Source organism: Sus scrofa, chromosome 9 (assembly GCF_000003025.6).
Source record: "Sus scrofa isolate TJ Tabasco breed Duroc chromosome 9, Sscrofa11.1, whole genome shotgun sequence".
Lineage (NCBI taxonomy): Eukaryota > Metazoa > Chordata > Mammalia > Artiodactyla > Suidae > Sus > Sus scrofa.
The window spans coordinates 58,933,926-58,952,878 of record NC_010451.4 but is presented as its reverse complement, the minus strand read 5'-3'; the positions used below and the strand labels follow the sequence as shown (position 1 = coordinate 58,952,878).

The window sequence follows — 18,953 nt, the reverse complement described above, 5'->3', positions numbered from 1 at the left end:
GACCCATGGCGACCCCCCAGTCACTTTAGGTGGTGCTGAGGAAAGTTCAATGTCACAGCAATACGCCAGGTCCCTTTCTCCTGTCTCAGGAATCTTCCTGTTATACAATGAAGCCTGACATTCTGGTCCACTTTTTCCCCTCCTGGTGTCTACTTTCACATGTGTGCTGGTGCGCTCTCTCTGTCTCTATCTCTTTATCTCGGTCTCTCTCTATCTATGTCTCTCTGTCTCTGCCTCTCTGACTATCTCTCTCTCTCTCTGTTTCTCTATCTCTCTCTGACTCTGTCTGGATCTCTGTTTCTTGGTCTGTCTCTGTCTCTCTCTGTGTGTCTCCCTGTCTCTTTCTCTCTCTCTGTCTCTCTGTCTGCCTCTCTCTGTCTCTGCCTGTCTGTCTGTCTATCTCTGTCTCTGTTTCTCTGTGTCCCCCTGTCTCTTTCTCTATCTCTGTCTCTCTGTCTATCTCTCTGTCTCTGTTTCTCTGTCTCTGTCTGATCCCGTGTCTCTCTTTCTCTGTCTCTCTCTCTGTCTCTGTCCGACTCGTTGTCTCTGTCTTTCTGTCTGTCTCAGTCCCTCTGTCTCTCTCTCTCTGTCTCTCTGTTTGTCTCTGTGTCTCTCTCTGAGTCTCCATGTGTCTCTTTCTATCTCTGTCTCTCTGTCTGTTTCTCTCTGTCTCTGCCTCTCTGCCTCTCTCTATCTCTCTCTCTATCTCTCTGTCTCTGTTTCTCTGTCTGACCCTGTCTCTCTGTCTGTCTCTGTCCCTCTGTCTGTCTCCGTTTCTCTGTCTCTGTCTGACTCTCTGTCTGGCTCTCTGCTCTCTTTCTCTCTGTCTCTCTCTCCCCCTGCCTAGCCACTCAGGACTCTGTCCGGCACCCACACTGCCCTGTCCTCCTGACCCCTCCACCCCCACGTACCCCTCCCTCTCCTTGCCCAGCTCAGGGCTCTGTCTCACCAAACAGTGTGAGGCTGGCGTTGGTGTGGCCCAGCTTGTTGGAGGCCACGCACGTGTAGTTCCCATAGTCATGTTCAGAGACGTTGAAGAAGATGAGTTTTGAGAGGAAAGGTCTGTTTTCCACTTTGACCCCCTTCTTTCCTTCAATCAGTCTGAGACCAACGAGAGACCAACCAAAAAGAGAGAGAAAGGAGATGATTAGGTTTTTTCCTCATAAGGAAGAAGAGAGACCCTGGAATTAATGATGTTCCCTGTGCCCCTTTCTGATGTCACTCTAGCCACTTTTTCCCCACTCAACCACACACCAAGTTCACCCAGTGACACAGAGAATTACGTTTTACGTTTCTGTTTTATATTCGTGCCTGGAGACACTTGGCACCATGCGGAGATCCACCTCCCTATGCAGAAATTTAAGTTCTCTGAAGGCAGGTGCCCTCCACAAATAGCATGTGCCAGCTGTGCCAGGGGCGTGCTGATCAGCACAACAGGCTTCACGCGGTAGGTGCTTGGACGTGTGGACGTGATTGATGTTGGTGATGGTGACGGTGAGGATCGTGAAAATGAAAAACTCAGTCTTCGTGGAGCAGGACAGCCTGAGCTGTTTAAAAGAACAGAGTTTTTCAAGCACCTGGGTGATGAAATTGTCTCTTAAAAACGTCTGCTTTCTACAGACAATACCCTATTGGGGGCGGGGATAGGATAAAAAAATGAGGGATCATTTCTAAGTTAAGGGACCTTGAAGGGTTGGGGAGAGGTGATCTTCCCAGAGCATTCAAGCAATTCAGCCTGGGAGGGATTACGGATTCTTTTTTTTTTTATTTTTTATTTTTTTGGTCTTTTTTAGGGCTGCACCTGCGGCACAGGGAGGTTCCCAGGCTGGGGGTCGAATCGGATCTGTAGCTGCTAGCCTACACCAGAGCCACAGCAACGCCAGATCCGAGCCGCATCTACAACCTATACCACAGCTCACACCGGATCCATAACCCACTGAGCGAGGCCAGGGATCGAACCTTCGTCCTCATGGATGATCGTCAAATTTGTTTCCACTGAGCCACAATGGGAACTCCCACAGATTCACAAGAATGTGTCCCTACATGGCCAACACAGCCTCTGAGCACCCCATTGTGGACTCCACTGGGTCAGAGGTCTCAGGCCCATGGCCAGGGTCACTAAAAAAAAGCCACAGAGAAACAGCAGGCAGGCTAGCCACACCTGCTTATGAGCTCCAGGGATACTATCACAGGGCAGATGGACAAGGAGTGGGGAAAACGCTTGGGGTGGGAGAGCGGGTAGGACCATATCCTTATCTTTGAAGGCTGTTAGGAGTGATTCCTACTGAAGTTGCAGGGAAATTATGAGACCAGCTCTCTTCTTTTTAAAAAACTCTGCAATGTCCTATTTTGGAGAATGGGCTTAAAGCCAACCTTTTCCTTTCCATGAAATAATCTGTCTTCCTTGCCCAGAAGCTGAGTCGATTCTACAGGAGAGATAAATACGGGTGGGGAAAATCATGCTGTGAATGGAAGAGCTTGGGAAGTGGCCTCAGACCTCAGCTCCTGTGTAGGGTCTGGCTGGAGCAGGATGTGCAGAGTGAAATACGGTACAGGCTCGCGGGACCCTAAGAGGGGCCAACGGCTGGTTAGCGGTGCCATCAAACCAAGAGAGACAATAGTCAAGGCAGAAATAGAAAGGAAAGCCCGGCAGGACAGTGATGAGAAAATGCTTTGTAAGCCGTAAAATGTTATTCCATATCATATATTTCTGTGGATGCAGACACCACAAACTCCTGCCTGCCCCTGGGCCACAGGACATTTTTGGCAGAGATGTCAGCTGCTTTGCCATTATCTGAAGGTGTCGTAGGACGTCACCAAAACGTACGGCCACCGTGATCGGAAGAGAAAGCCCAATTCTGGCTTCAGTTCTAACCCATGGTCTGTTGCCAGGGGAGTCAGAAGGGGATGGAGGTCCTTGCCTTCATTTCCATTATGGAGATTTTCATCTGAGAGCCTTGTCTCTCATAAGCGAGGGGCAGTGAACTGGCCCAAGTCCTCAGACTTCATTAAAATGTGAGCACTGTCCAAAAGGAAGGAGGCATCCAGCTGTGCGGCCAGACGCCACAGTTCTTTTTCTAGTTCATTCAGGAGATGCTGGGCCGCTGGGATGCTGCCCGAGGAAGGCTCTGCAGCCCACCTGCCAGGAGGCTTCTGTGAGCTGGGCAGGCACACTGGTCCCATTTGCCATGCTGATGCCAGTCCTGGGCTGAGGCCAGGGGTGGGGAGCCTTCACATCAGAACGAAGCTGTGAACTAGATTTCAGCTCTGCAGTGGGAGGGATGCTTAGCCAGAGCAGGTTCGGCTTGACAGCTCTGAAATGTCTTTCGCTAAAAGCAGAGAAGGGCAGCTGGTGGGACTTTGCAGCACTTGGCAGCTTCCAGGATGATGTTCTGTGTGGTCACTTCCCCATCCCGCCCAGCTGCCAGACTTGGGCTACTTAAAGAACCTGTAGGCTTTTCAAGGGCTTGAGCCCCCGTGGATGGGTGCTCCTTATGAAGTGCAGGCCTTTGATTGATTGACGGCACCCAGAGTGGTGGCTGGTACATGGTTGTGAGAGACTTCCACCTTATTGTTTTAATTTTTTTTTTGTCTTTTTGCCTTTTCTAGGGCCGCTCCCTCCGCATATGGAGGTTCCCAGGCCAGGAGTCCAATCGGAGCTGCAGCCACCAGTCTACACCAGAGCCACAGCAACACGGGATCCGAGCTGTGTCAGCGACCTACACCACAGCTCACTGCAACGCCAGGTCCTTAACCCACTGAGCGAGGCCAGGGATCAAACCCGAAACCTCATGGTTCCTAGTCAGATTCGTTAACTACTGAGCCACAATGGGAACGCCTTGTTTTAACTTTTTTTTTAAATTTTTGTTTTCTTTCTAGGTCCGCACCTGCAGCATATGGAAGTTCCCAGGCTAGGGGTCAAATTGGAGCTGCAGATGCTGACCCACGCTACAGCCACAGCCATAGCCACGCACTTTATCTGAGCCCTATCTGTGACCACGCCACAGCTCATGACAATGCTGGATCCTTAACCCACTGAGCGAGGCCAAGGATCAAACCTGCATCCTCATGGATACTAGTCGGTTTTGAAACCTGCTGAGCCATAGTGAGAACTCCAGCGACTTCCACCTTAAATTCTATGAAAACCACCTGCCACATCACATGCACTGCTTTGATCTGCCTGAGAAGTCCGCTCACCTCACCCGGAATGTGAGCTAGTCTAGAACTGGGTCTTCCCATAGGCAGGTGCCATGTGCCCTGGGGGACCTGCCTGGATAAGATGACCTGCCAGCCTCAGTGGCTCAGGAAGGACAGGCATAGACAAGACTTTAGAGGCAGAGATGCTCTTCTAGGGCTGGGTACCAGGTGAACAGTCAACTCCACTCAATGGGTGAGCACTACGAATAAATAATTGAGCAGCGAATGGAAAAATGAGCAAAATCAACCAGAGGAGAGAAAGGCAGCAGGACTCAGACAAAGGAGGATGCAGAGCTGCCTGAGCTGGGAGCTCTGCAAGCCCCCTCCTCGAGATGCTGTCTGGTCTCTCCTGGTGCAGCCTGGGAGGCCTGCATCTCCCATGAGGCAGCAGCTGGCAGAGCAGGGCTCGCTCCTCCAATGCCCACCATGGGCCAATTTGCCTAAAGGTTACTCTTCTTTCCTCCACTTACTTTAATATCTCATTCCTTAACATTTTGGTTGTTTCACCCCATAAAGAATTAGAAAAACAGGATGCAGTTGATTAATTTTCACAAAGACCTGGACAATTGAATTTCAGGAATTTACTCTGCAGCTCAATAGATTTTTTTTTCCTAACCCCAAACTTTCATGCCTCCGTTTTACTCTTAGTACAATAAAAAGGAAGGAAGAATAGTGAAGCAGGTTTTCAAAGACAGATAACCATGTTTATTTATTAAGAAAATGTTATTCCCTTCTGCTTGATTCTGAATTTTTGGGAAATGGAGGAAGGCCAGCTAAGTCTTCTTATCTCTTTCTGAGTTTGCGTTGTCCTCATTCTACCTCAGAGCTTCCATCTGTAAAATGGGCTAGGTGAGTACAATGCACTGACATTGCTGCCAGAATTGGTACCTAAAAGTGAAAAGTCACTGCTTCTCACTTGGAAGGATTTGGATAAGACATGATGGGTCCCTTGACTGAGCAGCTTGGTTGTAATGAGAGTTCTGGGATGGATGCAGAGACTGGAGTGGCCCTTGGTGTCTGTGTGGGCCCCTAAAGAAGGAGTTCCAAGGCACTGGAGGTGATTTGAGTTGTGTGGGTAGCAGCTGGTCACTCCCAGGCTGAGTCCTGGCCTGGAATGGCTCACCTGCTTTCCTTCCCACAGCTGGCCTCTTTGCTGCTTTTCCTTCTCAGCCTCCATCACTCCTTCCTTCATTTCTACCCCACATGCACCTCGGGACTTTTTGGCATCACCCTGTCCCCGTGTTTATGTAAGTGTTCTGCCATGGACAGCTCTGGCTCATTTCTTGGCCATTCTTCCACCTTAAAATAGCGCTTTGATCATAGTCCTTGCTGTGTGACCCGGCTGTCTGGTGTCACTGAACCCTGGGCTAACACCTTTTTGATAACTCCCCATCAGGACAACCTTCCGTGACTCACAACAGACAGACATCCGAGGCTGGCGTCCCCAGTGGGAGGGGTGGAGAGCCGCCCCTCTCTTTTCTCCTGCAGTGAAAGTACAAGCTGGACACACAGGGAGGGCCAGCTCAGGTCATGGACTCTCTCATCCACCACCCCTTGGGGTGTCTGGAAGCCAACTGGAGTCTGTGAGCCGGAGCTAACTTGTTAGCCATCCCCAGCACCCGCCCTGGGAGCATTCCTGACACCTTCAGGCGAGCCTGAGGATGTGTTAAAAATAACTTCAGGAGGAACACATTATTTTCTGGGCCTAGAAAAAAATTCACAGGCTTCCCAGGGTTCTTGGTGGCCTTTCCTTTGAGATTTTGCTTTCCTTAAAAAATAGCTTTTCTCGGGCTTATTGGTTGGTGAGTGGTTGTTCTTCATGGAACATTAAAAATAGTTGGAATTCATCTACATCAAGAAAAGACCACAGTTCCCACCGTGGCTCAATGGTTAACTAACCCGACTAGTATCCACAAGGACGCGGGTTCGATCCCTGGCCTCGCTCAGTGGGTTAAAGATCCGGAGTTGCCCTGAGCTGTGGTGTAGGTCACAGAAGTGGCTTGGATCTAGCATTGCTGTGGCTGTGGCGTAGGCTGGCAGCTACAGCTTGGATTTGACCCCTAGCCTGCGATCCTCCATATGATGAGGGCACAGCCCTAAAAAAAAATGGAAAGAAAAAAGAAAAGACCCAAGACCCCTTTGGATATTGTTTGTCCCTCCTAGGTAGGAGGGATTCCGAAGAAGACTTTGCAGGAATACATTTGCATCCCTGTGGAATGAGAAATCTGGAAAAGGTTTTTTTTTTTTTTTTTTTTTTGAGGGGGCGAGAGGAGTCTTACCTTTTGTCATCCTTGTACCACTGGAATTCTGCCGAAGGGACCGCAGAGGCTTCACACTGCAGTGTGCCCTTCTGCCCCACGGGGACACCTGTGCCCTTAGCTTCTGAAATGTATGGAGGATCTGCAGAGAGAAGACAACCCACAGCATTGCAAAAGCTGCCTCACTCACTGGTTTTCATGCCCTGCCTTACCTCTGCTCTCTGGGTGGTGCCTGAGAACGAAACCACTCAACACTGTTCTAGAGAAAACTTGGTCTTCCTCATGTGTATTGCTTCTGTTCCCCTCTGGAAAGAGGTGGAATGACCAGACATTCAGGCATATTGCTTGTTTAAAGTTTTCAACTTTTGTAAGCTATTGCCCATCCATCCATCCTGTGCTCTATTCGATTTCGATCAAAAGCTCAGTTGCAAGATATAATATTCATGGAGTATTGCCTAAAGGACATACAGAGCCATCATTCTTGAGGTGTTCTAAACTGCACCCCTGAATCTAGCCAGACCAACTAGACCTAAGGACCTGCATTCATTCCATGCCTTTGCCAATCACCCTTGACAATGCTGACAAGTTTCATTGAAGTGCATTATGAAAAACAGCCATAAACAATGTCGCCTTCTATTTATTGCAGAAATATTGCGTGTGATGTTGTTGTGTTCTATTTGTGGAGACCTTACAGTGAAATTATTTTTTGAGTCTTAGTACCAGAGAAAGCAGTTTCCTCCCAAGCAACTGATTTGCTTTTATCTCATGGACATAAATCTCAAACCAGATGATGTTTCCCTTCTTTGCTTTAGTAGCTCAAAGCCAAATCCTAGACCTGCATCTGACCACCCCCGGGTATACATTTCATGTGCTGATTTATCTCTAGATTTCACTTATTTTCCTACATAGATGGTTCCCTTTGCTTATGTTTCCTTACTCTGTAGGTTAATCCTTATTAACTGTAAGTCATCTTATGTCATTTTAAAGAGAAATCACGGTAGGATACAGAAAACGGTGGCATTTCCTAACTTCCACTGATTTTCTGACTTTTTTTTGTGCTTTTTAGGGTCACACTCTTGGCATTTGGAGGTTCTCAGGCTAGGGGTCGAATTGGAGCCACAGCTGCCGGCCACAGCCACAGCAAAGCAGGATCCGAGCTGTGTCTGCGACCTCCACCACAGCTCACAGCAATGCCAGATCCTTAACCCACTAAGCGAGGCCAGGGATCGAACCGGCCACCTCATGGTTCCTAGTCGGATTTGTTTCTGCTGGGCCACAATGGGAACTCCTGATTTCCTGAGTTCTTAAAGCGCTTTGTAAGTCAGTTTGAATTGTAACAGAAACCAAAATATTTAAGAATGAGTAATCCCCCAAACCGGATATTCTTTCTCTACCCCTACCCCCAACCCAGTCATCTGCTGGGTTACCTCTTGGGTTCTATTCTGTCCTAAGACTTCCAGGAATAAGCACAGCAGAGAAAATTTTCAGAATATCATAGAGAGCTGAGTCAGGGTACATGATGGGAAACCAAGAGGGGAAAGCCTGAAAGAGGGGAAGAGCTGAGCAGGATCAACAACTGAGGGAATTTGGATGGTAAAGGAGGATGAGGGGTTTTAGAACAGTGGCCTCCAAATTTGTTGGTTTCTGGATCTCTATCAGCCAAAACAATTTTTTTTTTTTTTTTTTTGGTCTTTTCTAGGGCCGCTTCCTCGGCACATGGAGGTTCCCAGGCTAGGGGTCAAATCGGAGCTATAGCTGCCAGCCTATGTCAGAGCCACAGTAACGCCAGATCCGAGCCGAGTCTGCAACTTACACCACAGCTCACGGCAATGCCAGATCCCACTGTTCAAAGCCAGGGATCGAACCTGCAACCTTGTGGTTCCTAGTCGGATTCGTTAACCACTGGGCCACGACGGGAACTCCCCAAACAAATTTTCGATATACCCTCTTATATGCGGATGATGTGTCGGTTTAGTATTTATCTAAGTTTCATTACAAACATATTATATACCATGTCCATCAACATATATAATTGGACAAGGATGAGAAAAAAATGAGTATTACCAAAATAGAAATTATAATATTTCCTCCATACACATGCTTTTTAAATACCCTTTTTTGTTCCCTATTAAGGAGATGCCTGTCTGGAGACTGAGAAGCTTGGAGACATTATGGGAAAAATTGGGATTTAGAGATCTGTTTATGTAAATTATGCATCAAATGTCATTTAATGATCTTTCAGGAAGGTAAGTCAAGTTTGGGATTATGTTAAATTACTTTCAGCTCCAATTTAGTTATTTAATTTAGACTTTGGAATTGCTGCTCTTGAAAGCAGAAGATGGATAGGCTCCTGTTCCTCCATCTCCCCCCTCATCCACCGCATCCGAGGCTGGTGCTGCAGCCCGGCTCTTCTGCTGTGGCCGGGACTGCAGCAGCCTCCTGCACATGCAGGGTGTGTGCGCTCGAGATCACTCACAGTTCACGGTGACCTTGACTCTCCGCACCACCGGAGCAGCCACGTCATTGGAGGCGCTGCACTCGTAGTCCCCTGACTGCTCCCGTGTGATGCCCTGGATCTCCAAGTATTCATCTTCACTCACAAAGCCCACAGCTGCAGGAGAAGGGTGGTGAGAGAGGAGAAAAACACCAAAGGTACAAACTTAGAAAACAAAGTAGCAAGCAGTTACATCTGCCGAGAATCATGCCACGTCCACGTCCAGGACCTTACGGTCGATGCCCATATTTCCTCCTGCCCATCTTCTGCCTCTTCCACCTCCGCCTTTGCTTTGGTTCCCAAAGGACCAGCTAACACGTCTGTGTCCCTACCTGGACCAAGCATGGAGCCTAGAGAATTGCTAGTTCACATACATCATGAATGATTTTGACATTTACACTGCCTGGATCTCACCAAGCAGGCCAGCTCTGGGGTCTGAGTCAGGCACTTTAGGTGAATATTAACTTTCTCATCTCAAGTGTCATTTAGGCTGAACCTTGAAATGCAAAGCTGATGACTCCATCTCAGATCATGCATCGATTCACAGATAGACAGACAGTCGGACAGACACACACACACACACATGCACACAGCCACAAAAGGCAGTGATAACAAGGCACACTAATAAAATTAATTTGAATTTCTGTGTTTAGATTTAGACACTTGATTAAATCAGGAGAAGTCAATTTTCCAAACTTTGATCTGCTAGGCTCCTGGGGACAAGATGACAAGATCCTGAGGACACATCAACAACAGGCACTCCACCCTCTAGCACCAAATGTGGCAGAAGGGAAGAGCAAGGAGACATAGCCGTGCATCCCAGTGTCACGTCCAGTCCTGAGACTTAGTCTCTCGATTAAAGATTTATGAATAACAGTAACAACCATCCACCTACCCAGCTTCCTGCCCCAGGTCTGGCTGTGAGCCTACCATCATGGGGAGACCAGGACTTTGTAGCCTACAGATGTCCATTTCCTCCCACAGTCACTCCGAGCTTAGCCTCCATACATATTTACGGATACATCCCAGGATCACTCTGTCTCCTCTATTCCACGAAGATAGTCAGCATGGTGGTATGTCTCCCCATGTGGACTGGGACCACTTTACCAGCAAAGGCTGCTACTCAGTTATACTGGGACAACAAGCAACATTGACACTGTCCCCGGGAACCAGAAGACACGTCCCCTGGAATAATGTACATTCAATCCTAACACCTCATAGGGCTGTTTGGAGGAACACATGAAAACCACGTATGTAAGCACTTGGAGATGCTCAAGCTGCACACCTGGTCACCTGTTGCTCTAGTCAGTAACCCTGTAAACTGACTGGAGGCCAGACTCTGGGGGAGTGAGGCTGTGTTAACCCCAGGGTCTCTGCATGAGTAAGAAGGGAAGAAGCACATCCCTGGAGGTCAAATAGCCCCCCAGAACCACCTGTATCTGCTGATGCAAAGCATGAACATGACAACAGTAAGAAAGGAATGCAATGCAAAGAATGATGTGTGGAGTATGTAAATTATGTTTGTATTCATTCCGGGACATGGTTAAGGGCACCAGTTTTGTCAACAGCAATAATGACGACACACAAGACAAAAGCTCTCAGACAGAAGGACCATGGCCTGCCCAGTGTTGCCTGTGATCCTCGGTCACGGTCAGTCTGTGTTACCATCTGGTACTCAGTCCAACCCGAGCATTTCCCAAGTATCTCCATGCCCTATGGACCTGTTCCACATACACACAAGGACTCTCCTGTCTCTACCACTTACAGGAGAGCAAAAGGACAGCCTCTGTGTATGCCAGCAGCAAGGAAGGGTTTTTTTTTTTTGTCTTTTATAGGGCTGCACCTATGGCATATGGAAGTTTCCAGGCTAGGGGTGGAATCAAAGCTACATCCACCGGCCTACACCACAGCTACAGCAATGCCAGATCGGAGCCACATCTGTGACTTATACCACAGCTCATGGCAACGCCAGATCCTTAACCCACTGAGAGAGGCCAGGGATTGAACCTACATCCTCATGGATGCTAGTTAGATTCGTTACCACTGAGCCACGACAGGAACCCCCAAGCAAGACTTAATCCACCCGAAAAACCAGGAACATGTCCACAAGGAGGAAACAGGGCCCAAAAGTCCAGGATATGGAGAAGACAATGAACATCAACTCACAGAGACGCACGGTCCCAACCAGGACCAGCCTCCTACGTGTCACAGGAGCCTTAGCTGTTCCTGTTATTTTTAGGGGGAAAAATACTAACCTCAATTTGAGAAAGGGTGGAAGAAGTAAGAAAGACATCTAAGAAGAACTCATGATTCCTTTTATGTTGTCGTTGTTTATTTGCACCCAACCTCGAGCCCACATTTGTCAGATCTTCCCCTGCTAGAATGCTATAATTACTGTGCAAAGCATCACAGAGACCAGTGTCACACTTAATATTCCCATTAATTTTAAATGGTGGTCCTTGGTACATATGTGTGGCAATTGGTGTCATATTTTAATTAGGCTTGCCCTACACCATCTGAAATTAATAATAGCTCGAATTACCAGTGTAATTTATAAATTAACAGTGCCGTAGCATTAGGAAATAAATTAGCTCTGGACAGCTGTTTCTGGATTGAGCTCCAGTGTCAGCACAGTGACTGCGAGGACCTCAGCCCTGCTGGGCGGCTGTGTACTACACCATCAAAGCAAGGGAACAAAGTGACACAGGCTTCTCTGAGTCCCTTGTTCTTCTCTCCAACTGGAGACCATGCATTTATCTTCATTCTACCATCCAAATATGTTCTCATGTGACCAGAGTAAGACTTACAGGAACCAAGCTTGGATACATTTATTACAGGCCGATTCAAATGGACAAGTTGGGGTGATTGCTGTCAGAGACTGAAATGTACATGGGTAAATACTAGAGCAATCACACACACACACAACAAGGTTTGGGGTTTTTTCTTTTTGGTCTTTTTTAGGGCTGCACCCATGGCATATGGAACTTCCCAGGCTAGGGGTCTAATCAGAGCTGCAGCTGCCATCCTGCACCACAGCCACAGCAATCTGGGATCTACACCACAGTGCACAGCAACACTGCATCCTTAGCCCGCTGATTGAGACCAGAGATTGAACCTGAGTCCTCACTGATACTAACTGGGTTCATTACTGCTGAGCCACTACAGGAACTCCTATCAGTTGTTTTGTTGTTGTTGTTTTGTGGGTATATGTGTGCTGGCATGTGTGAACTTTAATATAATAACATCAGGCAATTTTGTGTAAGGAAGGAAGTTAGATGGCTTAAGATTTGGGGAAGGCTTGAGAATTCCCATCGTGGCGCAGTGGAAACAAATCTGACTAGGAACCATGAGGTTGCAGGTTCGATCCCTGACCTTGCTCAGTGGGTTAAGGATCTAGCATTGCCGTGAGCTGTGGTGTAGGTCGCAGATGTGGCTCAGATCCTGCGTTGCTGTGGCCCTGGTGTAGGCTGGCAGCTACAGCTCTGATTCAACCCCTAGCCTGGGAACCTCCATATGCCGTGGGAACGGCCCAAGAAAAGACAAAAAAAAAAAAAAAAAAAAAAAAAATTGGGGGAAGGCTGATGTTCTCCACTGATCTAGCTTTGTGTTACCTCAGACGATTTATACTTAGGTCATCCAGCAAAAGCAGTGAAGCTTAATTTTACTATTCTGTGTTCCTCAAACCAAATGTAGAATTACAGAAAAAGTGCAATCATTACTCACTCATTATTATTTGTACACTTCCTGATTAAACTGGGTAAGGCATATGAAAGGTAATACATATAGTAATATGCTTTGTACATCTCAGCTTTCATTGACATTTTCATCTTTCTGCTCATTTAATTTTTTCTCAACTTCAAGCAAAAAGAGCAAAACTAGAGAGAAGATCTGTATGTATATAACAAATTAAACTGCGAAACACCAGAAATGAGGTTCCTTTAGGAACTACTTAAACAAATAAACATGAAAGAAAAGGAAAAAAAAAAAAACCACTAAAAAGGAATCTGAATTTATAGAGTCAGTGCTATATTTCCTTTAATAGAAATTGTGCTCTGGCTATGAAATGATCATGAAGTGATCATTGCTTTATCACTCAGATGCAGACATTACAAAGAACATTGGAAGAAAAAAAAGAAAACAGATCAACAGAACTAGGACATAGGCTGACTTCAGTAGAACCACCTAGGAGAGCTATTTGAATACAGAATTTTAGATACCACTCACCCCTCCCAAATCAAACTCCTGGGAGGAGGAGTTTTAATAATTTCACTAGGAAATCTGCATGTGTAGTGAAAGTTTGGGAATTAGCGACTATGTCAGTCCTGTATCTTTCCTGTGGGATGCTGTGGCTTATAGCAGTCCGTGATCACTCATATGACCAGTGGGTCCTGAAGTCGCCTACACCCCACTCCAGCAGCTATAAGACTACTCTCTAACCATGGTCTTAGGCCATGTGCACAGGTCTTATTTCTCTAAGCAGTTGAAACTCTTTGACAGCAGGGACTGCATCCTGGGCCTTTATGGCTCTCAAGGCACCTAGGAAAGTAGTGCACATAATATGAAATTGGTCAACTTCTTATTAATAAACTAACTGACTGACAGACTCAGAATTCAGGCTGAATTCAATGAAAGAAAAGGTCAGTGACACTGTCACCAAACCCTTGTGTGGCTCTGTTCCCAGTTCCTTCTATAATTGTCCTTAGCACAATATTTGTATTTCCTGACTTTAAAAAACGTCATTACTAAAGTGTAAAGCATTCCTACATACGATTTTCTTTCCCTTTCTTCCTTTTTTTTTTTTTGTCTTTTTAAGGCTGCACCCATGGTATATGGAAGTTGCCAGGCTAGGGGTTGAATTGGAGCTGCAGCCACCGGCCTATACCACAGCCATAGGAAAACAAGATCTGAGCCATGTCTGTGACCTACACCACAGCTTATGGCAACTTTGGGTACTTAACCCACTGAGCATATCCAGGGATCGAACCTGCCTCCTTATGGATACTAGTGGGGATCATTACCTCTGAGCCACAATGGGAACTCCTTGAAGACGTTCTTTAAATATGCGATTTTAAAAGGTTTATTGAATATTTAGTATAATTCACGTTTAGTCTTGGGGCCAATTATTTCCTCAGGAGCATGCATCCTTAATTTAAAAACTCATCGGAGGATCAGAGTTCCTGTTGTGGCTCAGCAGTTAACAAACCTGAATAGTATTCATGAGGCCGAGGGCAGGTTTGATCCCTGGCCTTGATCATTGGGTTAGGGATCCGGCGTTGCCATGAGCTGTGGTGTAGGTTGCAGACATGGCTCGGATCCAGCATTACTGTGGCTGTGGTGTAGGCCAACAGCTATAGCTCGATTCAACCCCTAGCCTGGGAACCTCCATATGCCGCTGGTGCGGCCCTAGAAAGACAAAATAGGAAAAGGAAAGGAAAGAAAAGGAAAGGAAAGGAAAGAAAAGGAAAGGAAAGGAAAGGAAGGGAAGGGAAGGGAAAGGAAAGGAAAGGAAAGGAAAGGAAAGGAAAGGAAAGGAAAGGAAAGGAAAGGAAAGGAAAGGAAAGGAAAGGAAAGGAAAAGAAAAGAAAAGAAAAGAGAAAAGAAAAGTGGATCAACGAGAAAGTGTGATTCCTCTAACAGAATGTTTTACGGCCAACTTTGCAGGAACACAGCTCTTTCATTAAATGGAATCTGACAATCCAAGCGGTGAGATGAAGCATGTTGGAAACATGATGATCACATCTGCCCCCAAATCCCCAAAGAAGCTTCACACTCTCCAGGGAACTGGGTTCAGCAGTTTACAATCAGAGGACAAAGCCTGCCCTGTGTAACCCATTCTTCTTTGGAAAAGAAAAACCCCATGTTTCTGAGTTCACGGATCAGGCTTTAAAAATCTTTATAACGGAAAATAATAATAGTCACGATTATCATATTTCCCGCACCAGAGAAACGCTTGTCAGGAGAACAGCTGTAGCTGTTGGAAAGGAGAGGACACAGCTGCCTTCTTGCTTAATATTTTTATGGCATATACACCAGTTGAGATAAAAATCATCAGACCGCAGAAACCAAAAAAAAAAAAAAAAAAAAAGAATAGAATTCCAGAATTTGAGGGTTAGAAGGAATCGCTTTAAAGATTTAGTTCAAATACTGTGATTAGTCTGGTCCTAGACTAGCACTGTAGACACTCTTCCCCTTTTCCCCCCTGATTTGCATCAAGATATTCCTGTTCCAACCCAGACTGGGCTTTCGGGAGAGCTGTTTACAGGACAGGGCAGATGGCATCCTTCCAAGGTGCCTTTATTAGGAGCTGACCAGCATAGGGTGCTTTGTGCTTTGATGGAGGAAGATACAGTGTCGCCCAGATGTTGGGGGGTCTGGTCCACAGAGACACCGTGACAGAGGTGTGGTTACTCTTTTTGGACAGCAGCCCTTGCCATTAGAGGGACAGGTGGGATGCTCGAGGGAGGAAGTCTTCGGTTCAGGACAAATGACATGTTCACAGGAGACATGGACAGTGGGTGCTGCTGCTTGAAGATCTGAGGTCCACACCTGCCATGACCTGGGAAAGGCCTGCTCTTCCCGCCAAGAGCTTGTGCAGCCTGATCCTGTAGCTGACAACCACTCAGAACAGATCCTTCCTCTCTCGCTGGAGCAGAGGCAGTCGTGAGGGGCTACAGCAAGGGGATTCTAGGCATGCAGGTGTCCCTAAGAGCCATCTTAACGTGGCACTGGGGAAACCCTTGTCCTGCAGGATGGAGCTAGGAGCCCGCCCACAAAACCTATACAGCAGTATCCGCTATAACCAGTGAGACCAGAAGTGTTAAACAGCATTTCCAAATATGATAATAATGATTGCTGAATATCTACACAGAAGAGCTTCTAAGAGTCTGAGATTCAGCTGGAGCAGGATGGTCGAAGGGTTGATGGTGGCTCTTGGCCCTGTGGCCCCTGGCTGTGCTATAGTGAGTTCCTGGGTCCGAATACTGGACCTCAAGTCAGCCTAGCTTATGGCTCCCTTTTTCATGCTTCAGATTGCCTTTTTTTTTTGGTTTTGGTTTTTGTTTTTGTTTTTAGGACCACACCCACAGCATATGGAAGTTCCCAGGTGAGGGGTCGAATCAGAGCTGTAGCCACTGGCCTACACTGCAGCCACAGCAACACCAGATCTGAGCCACATCTGTGACTTACACCACAGCTCATGGCAACGCCAGGTCCTTAACCCACAGAGCAAAGCCAGGGATAGAACCTGCATCCTCATGGATCCTTATCAGTTTCTTAACTGCTGAGCCACAGAGGGAACTCCCATGGCTCCCTTTTCCATGCTTCAGCATCCTCTTCCTTAAAGTGGGAAACTATCACCACCCTCTAGGGTTATCCGGGGTATTACATAACTAAGTATGTGTAAAGTAGTCAGCATACAGTAACCACTTAATAAATGGCAGCTCTCATGATTATTCTCATGGATCCCACAACTCGGTCTGACCGCATTTTAATCCCCGTGATCCTTAATACAAGAAAATCTCTGTGTGAAAATGAAAGACTAATCAGGGTCTCTGCTTTTCTACTAGGGACTTAATAATAACAAACTTTACAAAGGATTCACCACAGATCCCTGAACTAGAAAGTTCTACTCCGTTTACTTAAAATAGGATTTGATTGACAAGGGATACAATTTCTTGGGTTCATTTCTGCCTCGAAAGCAGGTACGGCTGCATAGCCCATGGGAGACCAGCTGGGGGCTTGAGAAATGGCTCTAATTTCACAACTAAGAAGAAGAGGATATAAACATATCACATACATGTGTTTTTTCTCCTTAACTTTCCTTTGGATGCAGCAAGCATGGCTGACAGAATGCAGTCTGCCGGTTTCTCTAAGAATGAGTGGACTAAAAATATCACTTATATCTGGAATGTAATATAAGGCACAAAGAACGTTTCCACAGAAAAGAAAATCATGGACTTGCAGTATAGACTTGTGGTTGTCAAGGGGGAGGGGGAGGGAGTGGGATGGTTGGGGAGCTTGGGGTTAATAGATACAAACTATTGCATTTGGAATGGATTAGCAATGAGATCCTGCTGTGTAGTCCTGGGAACTATGTCTAGTCACTTATGATGCAGCATGATAATGTGCAAAAAGAGCATGTATACATGTATGTGTAATGGGGTCACCATGCTGTACAGTAGAAAAAAAAATTGTATTGGGGAAATAACTATTAAAAAATAAGAAGAAGATCTCATGGAAGAGGACGGACCTCTAATATGTCTGATTCTAAAAAAAAAAATAAACACATTTCTACCACAATTAAAAAAAAAAAAAAGATCTCTTAGGAAAAAAAAAAAAAAAAAAAGCCCTTGAGGGACCGAATCTGTTTTTTTCTGTCTCTAGCTCTGAGGTACAGCTTCAAACAGCCAGCGAGGACATTAGGAACGAAACCTAGAGACCAAGGTTGGGGAGTGGGGCGGGCCAGACAGTTCTAAATTCCTGACTTCTGTTATTTGAGAGGAATCTTCCTTACACACATCAGTGTTGGTTGCTAGCGAGCAGGGGCTGAAGTCATAGTGTGAGGGTGACAGGGTCCCCTTGCCATCATCTACCTGCCGGGCTCGGCAGGGTCTTCACTGTTTATGGACTTTTCTTAAACTGGGGGGGCTTATCTTCTCAGCTCCCTCAGCTTTCTGTTTGGTACCTAAGCCTGGTTGCTTCCAAGCTCCCCAGGCTGTCCTGTTTCTCTTGCCCCATGTCCCACACAAGGAAGGTGAATTCCCCCAAACCTTCACATGCATCTATTACCCTGATTCCATCAGAAAGCAGTAGTTAGAGACGCAATTGAAAGTCACATAAGGAGTTCCCGTCGTGGCGCAGTGGTTAACGAATCCGACTAGGAACCATGAGGTTGCGGGTTCAGTCCCTGCCCTTGCTCAGTGGGTTAACGATCCGGCGTTGCCGTGAGCTGTGGTGTAGGTTGCAGACGCGGCTCGGATCCCGCGTTGCTGTGGCTCTGGCGTAGGCCGGTGGCTACAGCTCTGATTCAACCCCTAGCCTGGGAACCTCCATATGCCGCGGGAGCGGCCCAAGAAATAGCAACAACAACAACAACAACAAAAAAAGACAAAAGACAAAAAAAGAAAAAAAAAAAAAAAGAAAGTCACATAAACTGATGTCAGCTATGAATTGCATAACTATCTGTCTGTATATCAGTCTATCTACATATCTACCTAGCTACCTACCCGCCTATCTATCCATCTATCTATGAATCTATCTGCCTATCTATCTAATTTGTATCTACCTGTCAATCTGTGTACATATCTGTCTATCTAATACCTATCTATCTACACATAAAAATGACAGCAAAATCCTTAGCATGGATCCTGACATGTATTAAGAATTTATTTGATAGTTGAAACCAAATAGATGCATATTTTTGAATATGTATGAACATGCATACACAAAATACAATATATTATCTTACGGATACATAGCAAAGAAAAAGAATCCACCCCCCCTTTTTTTGCTCTTTTTTTCATGACTGCACCTGTGGCATATGGGAGATCCAAGGCTAGGGGTCGAATCGGAGTTGCAGCTGCCAGCCAATGCCACAGCCACAGCAATGTGCCAGATCTGAGCTGCATATGCTACTTACACCACAGCTCATGGCAAAACAGGATCCTTTAACCCCCTTAATGAGGTTACGGATTGAACCCACAACCTCAGGGATACTAGTCATGTTCTTAATTCACTGAGCCACAACGGGAACTCCCCCCTTAATTTTTTTAAGTGGGACATTTTTCTAGGAGTAATCTTTTGCTTCTTATTAAGAAGGAGCTGCAGTCATAAACAAAAGTATTTGAAAAAGAGCCCCTTGTGTTCCACGGAGCCAAGTCCTGCGTGTCTCCGAGGCCCATCCTTTCCCTGAATGACGGAACTAGTTGTCTTTGCAGATGTGGCTCCAGCCGGCGGCCACAGGAGCCTGTGCTTTTCTGCTGCCTGCCTTCCCACAAGGACCCTAC

The 18,953-nt window shown here is 46.4% G+C and overlaps 1 protein-coding gene across 9 annotated transcripts in view; it reads right to left on the bottom strand.

The window, feature by feature from the left end:
• The window catches only part of NTM (neurotrimin), a 1,001,784-nt gene that overhangs the window by 14,656 nt on the left and 968,175 nt on the right, over positions 1-18,953 (bottom strand). For all 9 annotated transcript variants that reach the window (XM_021102352.1, XM_021102348.1, XM_021102351.1 and 6 more), the window contains 3 exons: positions 8,932-9,066; positions 6,477-6,597; positions 950-1,101 (listed from right to left, as the gene is read on the bottom strand). In XM_021102352.1, the coding sequence (XP_020958011.1) occupies positions 950-1,101; positions 6,477-6,597; positions 8,932-9,066 (408 nt within the window). The remainder of the gene's footprint in view (positions 1-949; positions 1,102-6,476; positions 6,598-8,931; positions 9,067-18,953) is intronic.